Raw genomic sequence first — 18,102 nt, forward strand, 5'->3', positions numbered from 1 at the left:
ATGCTACACTATTGGGGTTTTGTAGTCACATTGCAACGATATTACAGTTTCCAGCTAACCAATTGGTTTTCTTTTCCACAGAAAACGTCCTCGGGCAAAAAAAAAACATAAACGTTCTCCCTTCCCATTGTACATACAATGATGCAATCAGTATTTTTCATGCACGCATTTCTGTCAGCTTTTGTACACATTTCGCATTTAAATGTGTGGTTTTCCCAAACAATTTCCAAAGCATTCCGCATGAAATGGTGGGGGAAGGTTTGCGATTCGGGACGGAAATGTTTCTGCATTTCTGTTTTATAAAATAAATTAAAAAATTAACTACAATCTTTTCCTTCCCATTAAGCCTGTTTTAAAATCTATCTGTTAGCTAGCCTCAAACGTTTTCCATGTGATTGTTAAACCATTTCGTGCATATCTTATTACCTGATGGATCACCATTTCACTATCTTAAAGAAACCCTATCCCTTGCCGCTTCAGCCTTTTTCTCGCAAACATTGTATAAAGACTTACGTAACGCATGATTAAACATTGCTATTCCTTTTCAACATATGCCGTATAAGTGCCCGCTAGAGAAATGCAAAGCGAATTACATGCAAGGGAAAAATAATATAACAAAAAACTAAAACGAGAAAAAAAAACAAACGATCAAACGCTTATTGAGCATCAGTCATTGAAATAATAAAGAATAAATGTGACAGGGTGTTTGAGGATGTAGGAAAATACTAGTAGATATAAGGGTAAAGCTGTTTGATGAACGACGAGGAACTGAACATGTGTTAACAACAGAAGGAAAGACAGTGAACAAGTCAAAATTTGATTAAAAAAAAACAAACAGACAAAAAGCAAAACAAACCATACAAAAAACAACACTACTACAAGGGAGAAAAACTCTTTGGCTCTAGGTTGATAGATGTGAATTTAATTCAATTATTTCGTTTTCCCCTGTGTTTTTTTTTCTCTCCTTTCGTTTGTTCGTTTGCTGCAAACGAACCAATTGTGAGTGATTATGTATCTGCAGTTAGTTAATTTAATGAGTATGATTATGAGAATCGTATTATTACAATCAATTATGCATTAATAATTAAACGCGAAATCAATAACGCAGCCCCGTAAACGTTAAGCGATCAGAAATGGACGAACATAAAGTGAAAAACAATGTGAAAACCTTAATGTTGAGGGTAATTCGATTTGCAAAATAGAAAAAAAGGTAACATGAACACAAGCCGAAAACAAATCGGTTTACATGTGGCTGCCATTGATTTACCAGGCGTGGTGTGTTGGTTTCGCAAAAACTGCAAACACCGTACGAGCGCCAGAGGGGAAGGAAAGATATGAGCACGGATTTGTAAATGCTTGATAATGATAATAATAATTACATATGTAAGAGTACTGGCAAAAACCAGCCAATCATCGCAGGAACATACCGATGGGCGAGTGGAAAGCGAAAACCCATTATTTCCATATGACAGTTGTAACAAATCAATAACTACATTGAAATAAAACAAAAAAAATGTTGATTTTTATTACAGTGAAAATGTGTGTTGCTCTTTCATTTTGTTTTTATTTATTTGTTTTCCAGAGAGCTTCGTGGGTAAATGGGGAATTTTAAGGGGGGGGGAGAAAACCCTTTTAACCGCCTGCAAATGTTACGATAAAGCGCACCACATCAATGAGTACTAAATTATTGGTTGGATTGGTGGTTTTAAATCGTATGGTACTATTAACCACGCAGTGTAGTGAGCGGATTGGTTTACGTGCAAATGTATCGTTAATTAATTTTCTATTTCCAACATACTGCAGTGCTTGTAAGTGGATTTTCCCATTGCGATTAGTGTAAAAGTCCTCGATTTATAAATGCGTGTATGCGTGATTTTAATTGCAGCAGCTAGGAGCTAAATTTCAACCGCATTTAATCGAACGCACTGTGCTTTTAAAGGGTGAGTACTATTCTGAAGATGAACCATACATACCATGAAAAAAGACTACAACTTGATCCTTCAACCATATTATAATTAACATGGTTGAGATGTAAGAACAAAGGGATGAGGAGGGACGAAACATTTCGAAATTATTTGTTGCAAAACCAAAAAAAAAGAAAAGAATACACGTACACAGGTGTAGTTTCCCACAACAGGACCCATTGTTATGATAGGCAAGTCTGTTGCTCCTTGTTTCCCTATGATTAATTTTACTTGCCTTGTCGACGACACAAAGAATATTTTGCGGTCATGGTTCGTAAAAGAATCACTTGTGTTTGTAATGTTAAACGAGTTGTTGCCAAAATTAAATTCGACGAATCTGGATTCTTTGTGCGTTAGAGGCATCAAGTTGTTTTATAATACCAACGGCATGTCTTTCTAACCGTTACCAATTTGAAGAATTTTACTCTTATTTTCCAAAAGCAACAGGAGAATATTTGTGCCACAAAAAAAATCAACCGAAATTGAAAGCAGTCCTCTTACGGGCGTTGTGCGAAAGATGAGAAATTGCGTTCGTTCCTAGCTTTAGCTAAAGCTGTACGAAAAAGAAATATGTTTTCCCTAACGAAAAGATGAAACTAACTAATGAACCCGAATATAAGGGCCGTTTGTTCAAGGAAATAGCACACCAAGGTCAAGCTTTGTAAAAAAACTGTGGACGAAAAATTGGAATAAATTTACATACATTGTCGGCTTTCAGCTGCTATCTATATCTATGAAAAATTCTTGTGTCACGGTCTTAGTGGTTAAACTCCTCCCAAACGACTGAACCATTTGAAATCAAACTTTGCACACATGTTCCTTAGGTGTTAGATTAGTGTTTTAACTATATCTGACGTCTGGAAACTACATACTTACGATTATTTTGGATTTTCTATCGTCACAAATTGGTTTGTTTGTTTACATTCAGCAATGACACGTGACTTATAATCTCAGTTTGCAAGTATAAACGGCCACAGCGGCATGCCTTTTCACAGAGCGTTGTGAAAAATAATCTAAGTAGTTTGTCGGTAATAATAACAAATTTAGTTAAATTTTGGTATCTATGACATATGAGTGAAGGCAAAAAAAAAAAAAAAATAAAATGTTAAAAGTAAAAATACAAAACTTAGGCTACATTTGATATCAATCATTTCATTTAAATTTGATCATTTGACATCATTGAGCTAGTTTCCAACTGCCACGGAGCTGTATGTTATCCGACACTTTTTGAACACTTCAATTTTTACAGAGCATGCACCTACAGAATGAACAATGAAAATGTGCAGTTGAAAAACCAAATATTTTCTACAGTTGTACGTCGTTCAAAAAATGTTTAACCGAGCCTGTTAGTTAAGTATAAAAAAATATGAAAAATGAAATATCAAGTCTTCTGCAGACTTCAAAAGTTACAGGTACAGTTTGTTTTGCAGGCTTATAGACAAATCAAGAAATCATTTCAACAACCCCTGAATAATTCATCAATTTTTCCGATTTCACGTAAAGTCGTTAGTGAATATTGCAAAAGATTTTGATCGAGCACGAACTTTAATTGTTGGAGTTACCACCTACTAGGCGCCTCCATCAAGGCAGATACCGGAAGGGGCCACAACGCTAGTGGTAAAAACGTGGTTGAGTCAATATACAACATACAACAACCTGAACATTATATTACATTATTTAATAATATGACATCATACTCTAAGAAGAAGTGTGTAATATTTAAGACCCTAACTTTTTCCCTAAAAATTTGCCCCCCCCTAAAAATTTGCCTGTCTTCTGGAACTGGGTGACTTCGGATACTCGGAGACCTGTTCCCGCAGAGAGCAAACGGCAAATGGGTCATCCATCAGCGTTCAGTCGCAAACAATGAGCTATCGCCTGGCGCGTATCTCCTCTTGCCATTAGAATGTCCCATTGCGGAGGAGCGCTCATTTGACTTAGGACTGGCCGGATGCTCGGATGCAGATAGCTGCACCGTACAAGTAAGGATATTCCACCCGTTCACGGAGGCGGGGTTGTTTCCAGGGGGGTCTGTCTAACTACGGTACGCCAAAGGAAGGCCAACGACATGCGAAAGAACGAACGAACGGACGGGGAAAGGATGGCGCGCATGGCATAAAATAGCATCATCCTGGCTCACAACCGAAATCGGAACTAATGTGTTGTACGGTGTGTTTATGAAATCTAGCATTATTTATCGTCGGGCAGTTCTGGGACGATCCAGGGAAAGAAAAAGAGTTCCCGCAAAAAAAACACACACACACACACACACAGAAGAATAGCTAAAGGGCACAACACACCGAAGAGTTTGTAGGAGTCAAATGTATGTTTAACCCCTTTTTTGCGTTAGGTTTTTTTTGTTCCGCTTTACCTCACATTACTTCCTCCGAGCTCCTCGAAACAATGCGAATCTTCGAGTGAGATCGCGTCCGGCTCCCAGACGTTCGTGCCGGTCTGGTGCATCGGGTGTTTGCACTTTGTTTTTCCTTCCCGCCCGGGGGGGGAGAAGCAGATGCACAGATTTCATTTTCGTTGGCAAATTCCACATTATTATGATGATGATGTGGCGGGGCAGCCGTTTGCTTTCGTGTGATGTGCGATGCAAATTTATGCTTATCATAAACTAATTAATCTCCATACGTTTGGCCCATTTTCTCATCCGGCCCAAAAAACGTGCAGCCGAAGAATCAGAGTTTTTGGTAGAAGGAATTGAATAAATGAACCACACTTGGTATGGTGAGAAGCCCGACTGTGTGTTTTAAAGCTATCAGTAATCTACCTTAAGGCAGATATCCCGGTTTGTTTTTAAATCACTCTTCTGTTTGGAAATATTTTTCTTTTTTGCTAAAACTATTATAAATTGAAGTTATAAGCTATGAACCGTGGTTGTACTTTTTAAAACGATTGAGTAAAAGCATATCAAATCGTAGCATGGCAAATTGTAACTTTTAGATGCATTGGATTGTATCATTAGAGTTTCACCTAAACCAGCATTGTAGTTTCTACGGCTTCGGATGATGCGTTCCCGTGCTTTGAATTTATTTTTACTAGCAATGGTTTTGGTAATTTAAACGAAGTCATGGCAAAGCTACCCTGTTTAGCATGCCATTTGAGTAATCTAGCAAATTGTTTTTGTTGCTATAGGTGTTTAAAAGCCACTCAAACATATCGGCTACATACAGCTACAGCTACTGTCAGAGTGGTTAAATATTTACATTCATTTATTTGTTGGAAAGTACCTCTTTCCATAACTTTCACACCCACAAGTGAAACGAATAAAAATTCCAAAAAAAATGAAACAAGGCAAATATTCACAAGCTTGTGTTACATGTTCAAAAAAAAAAAAATAAATAAATAAATAAATAAAATAAAATTTCTTATGTCAAGCTCAGCATAAAGATATAAGCAATAATTTATCTCTAACAAACGCTCAAAACATTCCAACATAACGTCTAACAGCATCGTTGAAACAAAGTTTTTTTTTATTTAATTTTGATACAGTTGAGTTGAGTTCGAAATTAAACTCGTGCAGAAATTCGAAACTCATAAGAGAATGGACCATAATAAAATTTTCCACTATCCTTGAAGCTATACATTTAGTCATTAAATTTCCACACCAATTCATGTGTTTTCTAGTGATTTTAGTGACGTTTTCATCCAGGTTGGGTTGTGAAGCATTTCTAGGAAGGAAAGTTCACTGGTGATTTTCGTAATGTACTAGAAATCGTACCATACCATCAATGCACTCATCCCTTGCTGGGTTGCTTCCATGTCATGGAAAATGGTTTCCATGCTTCCGGCGACAATATTGACACCGTCTCCCATTGACTGTCGCTGTGTCGAACGAGCAGGAGTCGAAGAAACCCCGTCGACCTGTGACCGAGTGGTTTCCGCGTTCGTTCCACCTCGTATCGACTCAACCACGTCGTAGGGCTGAAAGTGTTCCGGGTCTTCTGCTTCCGGGTTGTTGCTTGCCATGCATGCCCGTGCTGTCAACGTGTTGTGCAGTGTCGGTTCAAAGAGGAACTGCTTCCGCGTTCCTTTTTTCTTCTTCCACGTTGCCCTGCTCCCGGCCATATTCGACTGAATAATATTCACACTGTGCGCTTTTCTATCGTGCGCTCGAGTAGCTTTAACTTTACCAACCGACGCCACGGTTCTTGTTCCCTTCGTCAACGAGTGGTAGAGACACTTTGTGAACGCAGGAGGGAAAATAAATGGCCAGCATAACTCAAACGATGCCAAGTGATAATCGTAAAAACAAACTTGTATTTCTCACACGTTCGCTCGCGCCCGGAAACGCATCCGACAACGATGCATTTCGTTGGAGCCCGGAGAACCGGGCTCGGAGTGCGAATGCAAAAGCCGGGGTTCCTGTAACTTGCATCACGAAACGGTGAACGAATCTTTCGTCCTTCTCTTTCGGCTCCATTTTCCTTGTTGTGTGACCATTTGGGGAGAAGCTGCTGTGGGTCGGGAAAATTCAAAGAAACTGGAACAGACTACGGTGTATAATTTTGTCATTTGGCCTGGTTTTTGTCATCCTGTCGCGAGTAGTTTTGATCACGATGCGGAAGTTAAAGCGGAACCAAAACGGATGGGACGTGTGTATATTTCTTTTCCTTTTTTGCATTTCTACCAGAGACGGGGCTGGCTGGAAAAAGAAAGCAATTTCAACTAAAATTATATTATTTAAAACATAACATGAAAGTATAGTAAAGTACTTTTAGGCTGTCCCCAAGGACAGAGGAGGCGTGGTAGGCCTAAATTGAGATGGAAGGATGGCGTAGACGAAGCCGCCAATAAAGCCGGGATACGGAATTGGACCAGCGTGGCGAGCGACCGTGAGCGGTTTCGGATGGAGCTTCGTCAGGCCAAGACCGCTCAGCGGTTGTAGCGCCACATAAGTAAGTAAGTACATGAAAGTATACATTGCGATCGTAATCGGTTAATGACAGTTGATTATTAAAAATCTAACCCACCATTGAGTATACGTTTCTCAATATATTATTCCGATATAATTTATGAATGCTATATTATAATAATATATATTTACACCAAACATACTCGTTTTTTGAATAAAAAGTTCTTCCTTACCTTTTGATTTTCTAATTGCTTTTTATAAAGTTTTTCAAATTAAAATGCCGTTGAAATGGTTCGGATAAATGTATGAAACTAAAACGAAAGACAAATAAAAATCACTCACGTTTTCTTCCAGTTTATGACAGTTACTTCCCATTGTAGCATTTTATTTCAGTTTCCTCTTTTTTTTTTTCTTCACTTTCTGTATCTCTCTCTCCTCGTGTTTTCTTGTATAATTTTTCCATAATTGAACGTTTTCGATTTTATTTTCTTTTACGTGTAGGTGTGCTTAGTGTGTGAGTGTGAGTACGTGTATATGTGTTTCGTTACCTTTCTGAATGCCTCTGTCCTCCCACTTTTGCTCGCCTCCGCCACATCATTCTGCTCTTCTTCTCTCTTTCGTTCTCTTTATGTTGGCTGCTGTTTGCGTTGAAGTCTTTTAATTCATCTTGTTGTTGTTGTCTTAGTTTTGTTGTCTTGTTTTTCTTTACTTCACTGGTTTTCTCATTCTACATTTTGTTTAATTTCGGAATTTTCACTTATTTGCGGGTTGTTGTGGTTTTAGCTGCTTTTAGTAACATTTAGATGATTTTCCAGATGGGATTTGTTGTCGCCATGAGTGTAGCGATACATTTCGGTGTCTCTCTTTCTCTGTGGTACAAATTCGAGCTTTGATTTGACTTTCCCCAACGATAGCAGAGAGCCGCAGAGTGTCGCGAGGAACATGTACGGAGGGAGCACTGGGACTTTGAGAGGGGACTTCATAGAAACTGGAATAATTACACCACCCGCCTGACGCTTCCGCTCAAAGGAACGAGAAACGCCCGAGACCCACTACTCACTGATAGGAATAATATAATATCGTCAAATTCAACGGATTCCTGCCCTTCGCTCGATTTTCCCTACTTTATTTCTTTCCTCCTGCATCTCGCCCTTAAAGTTGAAAATGTATGATGAAGTGTACGGTATGAGTATAATGTCTGAGCACTGGGAGGGGAGGAAATGTATGTACTGTTTGGGTGTGTGAGATAGTTTTCCTCCTTTTTTATTCTCCTTCTGTCCTGCTATCTCTTTCTTCCAATTTTCTTTTGGTATGTTTAAGTGTTTACTTGCAATGGGAAAAATTTCCATCTCCACTCGCCTTATCATTCGTGTGTGTTTCTGTTTTTTTGTTTTCTTTAATATCATTTTCACTATATTTACAACTAGGATTTTGGTATCGCTATTAATAATATTTACTGCACTCGCGTTTTTTCTCCTTCCTTCTGCCTCTTCTTCTACAGTTCTTTTCAGATTTTTTTTTTCATTTTCTTATATTTTTGATAAACTGTTCATGTCCTTTTTTTGCCTTATTCCACGGACAGCGATACCTTCTGCGGTACTAGAACCACACGCTTTAATCATTAACTTACGCACCACCCCGCCCGAGTGACGATGCACATTTCCACCATAAAAGGATAAACAGGTATAAACATGTCCTTTCAATTCTCCACTCGTTCGTTGCGCTGCCCTTTTCCTCCTCCTAACTCCGTGGTTTTAATACGCCTGTTACGTCTTTCGTCACTTCGTTTATTTACGCGAGGAAGAGAAGGATTTTATCATTTTCAATCAGGAAATTTACTCCAATGCATCTCCACCTAACGTTCTCTCCCAGCTCAAAAACACACGCACATTTCCGGCAGTCGGGCTTATTTTGAGTAAGGGTTTTCCGTTTCATTTTTCTATGAGCGAACGTATGAAAAGATGTGTTATGATTAGTTTCTCCTCTTTCATTTAGTTTATTTTTGTTCTCTTTTTTCTTCCCTTCCTGTGTGTGGTTGCGTTTCGTTTTAAAAAGTCAATAATATATATATATATATATTTTCATGTATGTATATACTGTGTTTTACTCAATTAACTAACGGTCTCCCAACGAGACGGGATAAAGGATTTTTCTTTCTTGTTTCATGTTTTATTTTACCTATTTCGTGTTTTGCTTTACGTTTCACTTCGTCGTGTGTTTCCTTTGCTCTGTCTTTTCGTCGTTATTGTTGAAAACCATATAGTGGTTTTCTTTTCTATTTATTGAAACTTTAGTTCATTTCGGGCCATTGTGAGGTTGGTTTTACTGAGAAAGGGGGACTGTTGCTGTCTGAACGGCAACTTCCTTACCCCTGTTGTCGTGATGATATACGGATTCCTGTGTTGAATGCTGTCAGAATGTGCGTATGCTGATGGAATGCGTTAATTGCAACCATTTCGATATCCTGCGCTACAACAGTCGTCGCTTTTCTCGGGTGTTAGTGTTTTCATCTTCTCGAACTTGTTTAAATATATCCTTACACGTACATGAATGTATGAATGCTATCATGGAGCGCTGAGCATGGGTTAGGTTTGTTCGTGCAGTGCTATTTTACGTATCCCACCGTTTCCGTCGGGAGCCGGTTTGCGGATTCTTTAACAATTAAGGGAATGTGCAATGTGTCCCCGTGGTGGAGGAGTGGAACAAACAAAGGAGAAGTTCCAATCAAATCGACGAGGATGTAAAAAGGTATCGAATCAAAGTAAATGTTTGCCCATTTCAATGTCGCAATATCCCCTCGAAAGGAGTTTTCCGATGAGAACCAAATGAGCACAGTTTTCAACTTGCATCGTTATGATTTTGCTAATGTACGCGCGTCTTCTTCAACCATCGATTTTGCTAATTATGCCGATTTGTTTTCAGTGCTGCTTTTATGAGATTTTATACTTTTCCTCATTTGCGTGCCATTGTTTCAAAACATTTTTCTTTCTCTTCCCCTGCATTTCATTATCCTGGTTGTGTGGTTGGGTGTTTTTTTCTTCTAAGATCCTACGGACGTAGGAGGGTGCTTTTCCCCCGCTTCAATGTTCGTTTAAAATGTTATTTTTATTTTTTGCAACCCCCTTAACTAAATATGGCAGAAATGGACACTCACTTCCGGTAAGCTGCGAGTGCGTTTTTGTCCCCTTTTTGGGGGGCAAGGGTCGTCATCGTCATACCGCCGACATCGAACGTATGGCCACATTCTACTAGTGTTGTGTATTTTTTCTAAATGTGTTTATAATACCGTTCCCCACACCCCATCGCGCGGGTTCGCTCAAGAGAGACTTCGACTACTACGCGGGTTAAAAACAACTTAGTAAAAGTTTCGAGGAATAAATTAGCCTGCACGTTGCATAAACGTTACACACGCTACGATAGAGATACTGGTTTTGCTTGTTAACCCAGACTTAACGCCATCTGGTTGTTCCACTCGGGGGCCGAATTTTTGGGGAGGGTTCATTTAACTTATATCTTAACTTTCAGCTGCAGTTCCTGCCGGTTCCCAGCGAGTGCACTACATGTTGCCTCCCTGGTTGAACCAAACTGTGTTGCTAATACAGAATTTTACCCCATCCCACTACACCCACAGTGTCTAATGTCGTGTATGTATGTGTGAGTTTGACTATTCGTGTGTATGTGTTTTTTATGTATATTTGTGTTATGGCATAAAAAACGCTCTCATTAAGAGATACCCACCCCCCTCCATTTACACAATACTCATAGTTTACGCTTGGTTTAGTCGCTTTTCTCATCTAAATTATCGTTACAATACGCTTACCTCATGTGTTATATTTTTAGTCTCCCTTTTCTACGTTTTTTTCTTCTCTCTCTTACTGTTTTGTTGTCTGCTCTTTTCGTATGCAGTTTTTATTTTTATTTCTGTTACTGTTGTGTTGTCGTTGGCGAGAAATGAATATTTCTAATACTAACTTATGACAAAAAACTTAGACCCCTGGTTGGCTCGAAACCAAACCCAATAGATATATGTTACAGTCTTTGGATCATCTCATTGTAATATCAGTTTTGTTTTGCTTTGTTTTGCGCTGTCACTTTACTTAAAAAAGAGAGTTACTTCACTTATCAGTTAAATTAATTGCTTGCTTATTACGTGTAGATTTCTTAAATGAATTCTTGCTCTGTCTCCTCTGCCTGTTTTTTTTTCTGGTTAGCGAAGCTGGCGTCTTTCCCCTCCCACGATAATTGGACTCCGTGATAAAACTAGTCTGTGCCTACGCAGGCACGCCATTTGTATGCGTTCGTGTTTTTATTCCCCGCAAAGAACCACGGTCAAGGATGATGCTGGAGTTGCAAATGTTTGTGCTCGATTGATGACACTTCAATTTTTCTTCTTTCTTCACGCTAGCCAAAGTTTCCCTTAAACGACATCAAGTACGCAATAACCGACGGGTCTTTTGGTTGGAGGATTTGTTTCCTGCCAACTTTTCCTCGCTATGCGTTTGGTGCATGAAAATGTGCTGGTGGTGTTGTTAACGAAAACGAGAAAGATGCATCGTTTTTTCCCTTCCCTAACGTTTTATGCTTGTTTTTCTTGGGGCCTTTCGCGATCCTAACGTGATCGCCGCCCCCGGGATTGTGTGTGTGTTTGCCGATGGTTTGGATGATCCTCTATCAATACGCTTAGTTGGTTGTATATTTGATTTACTTATACTAGTTTTCACACTAAAAGAGCCATGAACTAGTTGACGCAGTTGTTACGTACGGTATGAATGTTTTTCTACACTAACCTGTGAGGGTGTGTGTGTGTTTGTTTTTAGTTTTTTTTTTTCACCCGGTACATTTATGCTCCAATTCTTACAATTCTTTTCGCATCCATCTACCCAGAAATGCCTTATTTTCGGCAACTGGAGAATTTTTTTTATAGATAACCACAAGATGACACATTCGAGGGTGTGTAAAGTTGGGAAATATTCCTTTCCTTTTCTTTTACCCGCAGGAAACAGCAGTCTGTTCAAATAACCCGTCCCGGTTGATGAACAATTGATGGTGACGGTTTGCGCCCTTCCTCTGCCTCGACGATGCCGGCCCGAATAAAACTTTTCTACCAACTACCAATACCAACGGGGATACTTTTGCCCTCTGCGTCAGCTAATAGAGTTCTCCGGAGCGTTAGCGTGGTTTTTCACACACACACAAAACAAGTGGCATGGCAAGCGGTCAGCAAATTGAAACGCAAACATCAAGCACCACGAGCAGGTTGAACCGAAAGTTTCAACTACCCACACTCTGCTCGTGGGTAAGGTGTTGGGATCCACTTTGAGCATTGTTTCGTTGCACTCCGTTTAGTCGGTCCGTTTTTTTCGTTTTCGGAAAGACCCTTAAATGTCCTAACAAAAAGAGCGAGCATCAAATGTGTTTTATAAAAACAACCGACTTACATCGTTTCCCTCCCTTCGTGCCATAATGCGTGCGAACGCAGCGGACGTGAAGGAAAACAAACATTCTACACAAACGAAAAACAAAAAACAAACCGACAACGCAAAACAAAATGAAACAAAACAGATGAGAATAACTTTAGCATCCATTCGCGCGTGCTAAAGAATCTTAAAACTATGGAGTAAATTATAATTATCATCTAAAACCAAAGATTAAACAAAACACTTCTACAGAAAATTTACAATGAAAAAAACATTTACAAAGCTTGTTGACTGTTGCGTAAAGCTTTCTTGGGGGTCTTTTGGAACCATATTTTCGACACAGTTGATTGATGCTGTGTACGCATCCTTATGGAGGTTTTCCGGGTGTTTACCAGTTCGTGATAACAAACATCGTTGTGGAGGAAAATGAAAAGGAAAAAAAAGGAAAGAGCATCGAACGGATAAATTAAAACGCTTCAAAATTCAGTTCAAATGCGCAATACTACGCATTTTGGGCGGTTCCGTCTCATGAATTTAAATCATGATCTACTCAAAACAGTTGATTGAGTCGCCCATTGTGGGTCCGGAATGCTCAAACAAAAGGAAACAATAAACAAAACCATCGAGAAACGAGAGAGAGTTGACCGATTTATAAAAGTCGATCAAAAATCGATAACAACGCTCCGAATTTTTGAGCAGTTTTCCCATCATTTCCGTTTGCTGTTGTTCGTTGCGCCGGTTGGAGGGTTTGAGGGAGTATTGTTTAAACTGGAGTGCATGAGATATGCGATCTGTTTTTTAAAGAGATTTTAAGCGTACAGTTGATTAGTTTATATGTTTTTGTTGAAAAATTAGAGTGCGTTTACTAGTATTCTATGCTTTCCAGCAGGATTCCTCTTTCTGCCAGTGTAGTTGCTTTACGTGTATGTGTGAATGCTTGGAGGTCTTTAAATTCGTTTATAGTGTATCCTATTGTAGTGTATATGTACAGTCTAAAGTAATCCGTTTGGTGACGCGAGTGAAAGACTCTACTCCAAGCGAGTTTCCCTGCTGTGGTGTATTGTAAGTGTATAATTATTTAATAAAAAAATGCAGTTTAATAAAAAACCGTTATCAACAGATAGGAGGTAAAGAGACGGTGTCGAAGGAGGGTGTGTGTGTGTGTGTGTGTATAAACAAAAACAAGATTGGGCTACAGAAATAAAAACAAACAACTTCTTCAACAGCGCACCGAAAAACCGATAACAGAAAAGAAACCGGAAACCGGCAATTGCTTCACTCAACTCTAACTGAGACAAAAAATCAAATTTTGTCCATCATTCATCTGACGGCCGAGCCCGATTGCCGGGCGTGGTTGGCCGTTCCCGTTGTTGTGTGCTCGACTGGATGGCGTGCTGAACGCCAAGAAACAAAAAAGAAAAAAAACCGTACAACATAAAGCCGCCGTCGAGTAAAGCGCGACGGATTGCGGAAAATATTTTTTCCTTTATTTTACCAGAAATACATTTCCCGAGGCGACACGACCGCCGAGAGAGCGAGAGAGAGATAGAGAGAGGTTGGAGAAAAATAATGCGTATTTTTCTCCAAAAAATTCTTCAATTTATCACACGCCTGTCATCCCTCGGTCCGTACGCCCTGGAGGAAGGTAAAGGCTCCAGCCAGCGTGCGGCAAGAGAAGAAGCCGATGAAGTCATTTAGACGGGCGGAATGATTCACTTCGACCCAGGACAAAGAAGCCTGGCGGCATCCAGAAAGATAGAAATATTACGTCCGAGGAATAGAATGGAGCCACCAAATTTGTCCGAAATTGCTGAATTGCACAAAAGTAGAAAAGTACATGAAAATGGAAAGCAACCAACACAATGATCTCCACCGGGCAGGTTTACAACGTGAATCGAAATTATGAATCCCACCGCCTTCGCTACCCGAAGGACGAAGAGGGTGAGGGCCGACGGAAAAGTACGGCGCACGTGTGATCATTTCAATTTTTCACGCTTCACCACTAGTGCTTTCCGAGCCTGAGGACACGAGGAAAAACAAGCGAGTGACGAAGCGCCTTGGCAGAATCTTCGCCAACCCGTCATTACTTGTCCACAGCTTGGCGTGAAAATTGCCGTAGAAAGCGGAAAAAATAGGAAGGAATTTTGCTGGCAAGAGAGAGAAAAAAAAACGATGGACAGAAAAAGAATCCAAATCTTTTCCAATATTGCTGGTGTGTCGTTTGTTGTCAGAGCCCTCGGTTTTCGGGGGCAATATCTCTCGCCCATAATGAATAAAGGTTTTTTTCTGTTTTCACAATCCGGTCAACAACGGTCCAAGGCCAACAACAGTTTCGGCCCCGTCACGAATGCTCTTTCCTTGACTTTTTGAATGTGTGACACAATACTGTGGCCACGGCAACGGATTTCCTCCTCCCACGTTCGTAACCGTAATCTCAACAAATATTATAATTAAACTTTGGTTTCAAAAAAAAAAGTACCCGCTTGAGTGCTTTCGTTTTTCGTATTGCGTTCACAAACTCTCTTTGAATATTCCCTTTCCGAAAACATTCCGTTCTACCACGTACTTACAAGGAAACCTATCCCTCGCGAAGGCGACTAATTTGAAGGAAACACACATTCGGGAATGCGCTGTATCGTTGGTTTGATTTGTGTGTTTTCATACTGGCTAACTGTGGTGTGTAATACGAAACGTAGAAATTATTTTTACACGATAAAAAAATCCACTAAAAACCGGAGACGATGAGGCTTCACAAAATATAGACCAAGAGTGGAGGGAAACAAATAAACCAACAACAACGTCGAGAACTCTAGGTTAAAAAATCTAGGCATCAGTACGGGGGCCTTAAAATAAGATCTACCGGCGACCATGCGCCTCCATCGGCACAACGCACATACACCTACCTACCGATTCCGGTGTCGGAATCTGCTTTATTTCTGTACCTAACTGACCTTGAACTGCGCCAAATGGGCTCGCTGTGTATCCAGTGTGTTGTTTGTCTTAGGCCTAGCACGGTTGGCTTATGAAATAAGTTCGCCCGGGTCCAGAGGAGCTGATCGCAGCCGGTAGATTAATGGCAGTTCCAAGAGCGAGACTGTCCCTCCGGGGAGTTTGGGGGGCGGGGCGAAGACGGATGGTTCAGGATGAGGGGTGACCGCGGCATATCGTTGGCGTGTTGCTGGCAGCTGGCCCGATGGCGTTGGAGGTGTTTTTTTTTTCGAAGCAAATTTTTCATAAAACACATCCGTCCACCAAACCCAAAAAAGTCCCGAAAGCTACTCCGGTTTGGGGGCTCCCGGGAATGCCGCCTCGGTCGTTGTTTTGCGCCGTCCAACATGTTCTAGGGACGCACCTGTAATCTTTCATTCGCTCAGCGTCCACCCCCTACCCCCGGAGGCCACCCTCTTTCCTGTCGTTCTCTCGTCGTTATCGTCTACGTCGTCGTCGTCGTCGGTCGTTTCTTGATTTTCTTATCTGCACTCTGTTCGTTCCCGTTCGGTTGCGCGATTCATTGTCTCTTTTTACTTATGCTGTCACTTACTTGTCCACTTTAATTCATTCTCCTCCGCGTTTGCTATCCGTCCGCTGCTTCCCACCCCGGGTGGAGCAAGAGAGACGAGTTGTGGCGGCAGTGTGTCGGTGCCGAGCTAGGATTTAATTTAAATCATCAAGCTCAGTCGGATGATGATCGCCGTACATGTTGGCCAATTTGTCGAACCGTGGGCCCCAGGCGTCCAAGTAGTCGAACTCCTGCACCTCGTCGTCCGTGCCTGCTGGGCGAGTGGGAGGGAAAAAACGGGGGGAAAAACAAAACACGAAGAGAGAAGCATTAAATACATTGAAATATCACTCATAAGCAGCTTACGGCGGGAAGCTTATTCTTTTTCTGTTTTGCCTCCCTCTCGGGGAGCGTGGGGATGCTCTCTCCGCAAGGGTAACAACAGCACGACGGGTTGGTTGGTTGGTGTATCGGAGGCAAAGGTAAGGAGTAAATTGGATCGCCGGTCGCTGGCGACGAAGATAAAAATGCGTAACCGCTTTGTTGAGTGCTTTCAGTCCACTTCATTTCGTTGATAAGAGCCGAACGCTTACGAACTGGACTGGACAAACATTGACAAACGCGCGCATTGGAAGCGCCTTTTTCCTGCCCGAACGGAATTGTTTCCTTTTCCAGCTAAACGTGATGGACCTTAATGGTTTCGGTGCTCCGTTTGGCATGCTTTGCTTGTTAGAGTAACTTTGCGCGAACATCAAAGATTTCAGCCGAGGCGACTTTGGACTTTTATCATGGGAATTTAGCTATGAAAAAATAATATTTGAGAAACAGTAGAAATCGCTTGACATGGCTTCCCACGCGCTTGATTACCGGCGAGCATCAAAATGGCTTGCGTTCAAACAGTAAAGTGGAGCTTGAAAGACAAAGGAAGATATGGTTCAAGTAGTTCTCCTTAAAAATTCCTTGATCCATGGACACATTTAGCTTATTGCTGGGAAATATTTTCTCTTATAACATTGCATCAATATTTTCTATGAAAAAATCAAAACCAAATAAAATACGACCAATAGGACGATGTGAAAATGAAACATTGTCCTCATTTTCTCCCAACAAAGATAAAGCGGAATTATCACCTGAAGCCTGATGCTGAAACAACATCCGACCAATGCCGCTGCCACCAGCAACATGCGGTATTATCGTGGCATTTTAATTGGAACATTTTCGGGTAAGCCAAGCAGCGGGTCAAGCAAACAGCGGGCCCCTCGGGCAGGGATGATAAAGTGATAATTCAATATTGTTTTCTCTTCGCCGCTGTTAATTTATACATTTTTCGGCATCATTTTAATGTCGCCATTATTGGTGTGGCGGTAATGTGGCTTTTGATTTTTCGGTGCAACATTTCGGTCGCGATACTGATCAGCGGTGTCCTGGTGGAGTGGGGGGAGGGGGGGGGGGGGAGGGTATTGCGGATCATCTTTCCTCCCCAAACACTCCTGACCTGCACCTTAGAGGTGGTAATAAAACCGTTATGAAGCCCTTTTTAATACTCTACATGACGCAAGCTGGTCAAAGGTATCGTCACAGATTGATTTTATTAAAGCTGTTATGTGAGTATGGGAGATTCTTTTAATTTAATACACCGGCATTTCAACGGGAAGAACAAACAAAAATAGGTGGAACGTTGAAAATCCACCTTCATAAAACGATTTAAAAAATGGAAAAATTATTATCCCATATTGAAACGGGTGGTCTTTTCGGCGAAAGATAAGAGAGTGGAACAAATTTCCGCTCCGAGCATAAGAAAACCGGGAATTAAAGCCGACGGCAGCCGCTTACCTGACTGTAGCGAACTCAGCGATCCGGCCGTGCTGCCGCCTCCCTCGTACGCGTAGTTGCGCAGGTCGTCGAACGGTGGCGCATTCGGGTCACTGTCGGCCCGCTTCTTGTGCTCGTCGATGAACATGCCGACGTTGGGCTCGTGGCCCGGTCCCATCGTCATTACCGGATCTGTGCAGAGGGTAAAAGTGTGTTAGTGTGTGTGTGTGGCAAACCGGCCTACGAGCGAGGCGTTTAATCCGAACACCGGACGTGGGAGACTTTTACTTACACATCAGCGGCGGCATCTTGCACTGGGTCAGCTCGGGCATCGGGCCGATCGGAATCTGCAGCGGCGTGATGTCGTACGCGGTCATGTCATCCTCGCCGCCGCCCTCATCGTCGTAGTTGATGATGTTCTCCCGGACGTCGTCATCCGGGCCCGGATACTTGATGTGCGACTCCCGCCTCCGGTTGTACACCACGAACACTAGCACCAGGACTGGCGGGTTGAAGGAAAGAGGCGGATAAAAAAAAACAAACGAG

The 18,102-nt window shown here is 41.3% G+C and overlaps 1 protein-coding gene across 3 annotated transcripts in view; it reads right to left on the reverse strand.

The window, feature by feature from the left end:
* Positions 1 to 15,899: 15,899 nt before the first annotated feature.
* Positions 15,900 to 18,102, reverse strand: part of LOC131289274 (neural-cadherin) — a 180,417-nt gene continuing 178,214 nt past the window's right edge. For all 3 annotated transcript variants that reach the window (XM_058318495.1, XM_058318503.1, XM_058318512.1), the window contains 3 exons: positions 17,849 to 18,058; positions 17,578 to 17,748; positions 15,900 to 16,015 (listed from right to left, as the gene is read on the reverse strand). In XM_058318495.1, the coding sequence (XP_058174478.1) occupies positions 15,900 to 16,015; positions 17,578 to 17,748; positions 17,849 to 18,058 (497 nt within the window). The remainder of the gene's footprint in view (positions 16,016 to 17,577; positions 17,749 to 17,848; positions 18,059 to 18,102) is intronic.

The sequence above is a fragment of the Anopheles ziemanni genome, chromosome 2 (genome assembly GCF_943734765.1).
Source record: "Anopheles ziemanni chromosome 2, idAnoZiCoDA_A2_x.2, whole genome shotgun sequence".
Lineage (NCBI taxonomy): Eukaryota > Metazoa > Arthropoda > Insecta > Diptera > Culicidae > Anopheles > Anopheles ziemanni.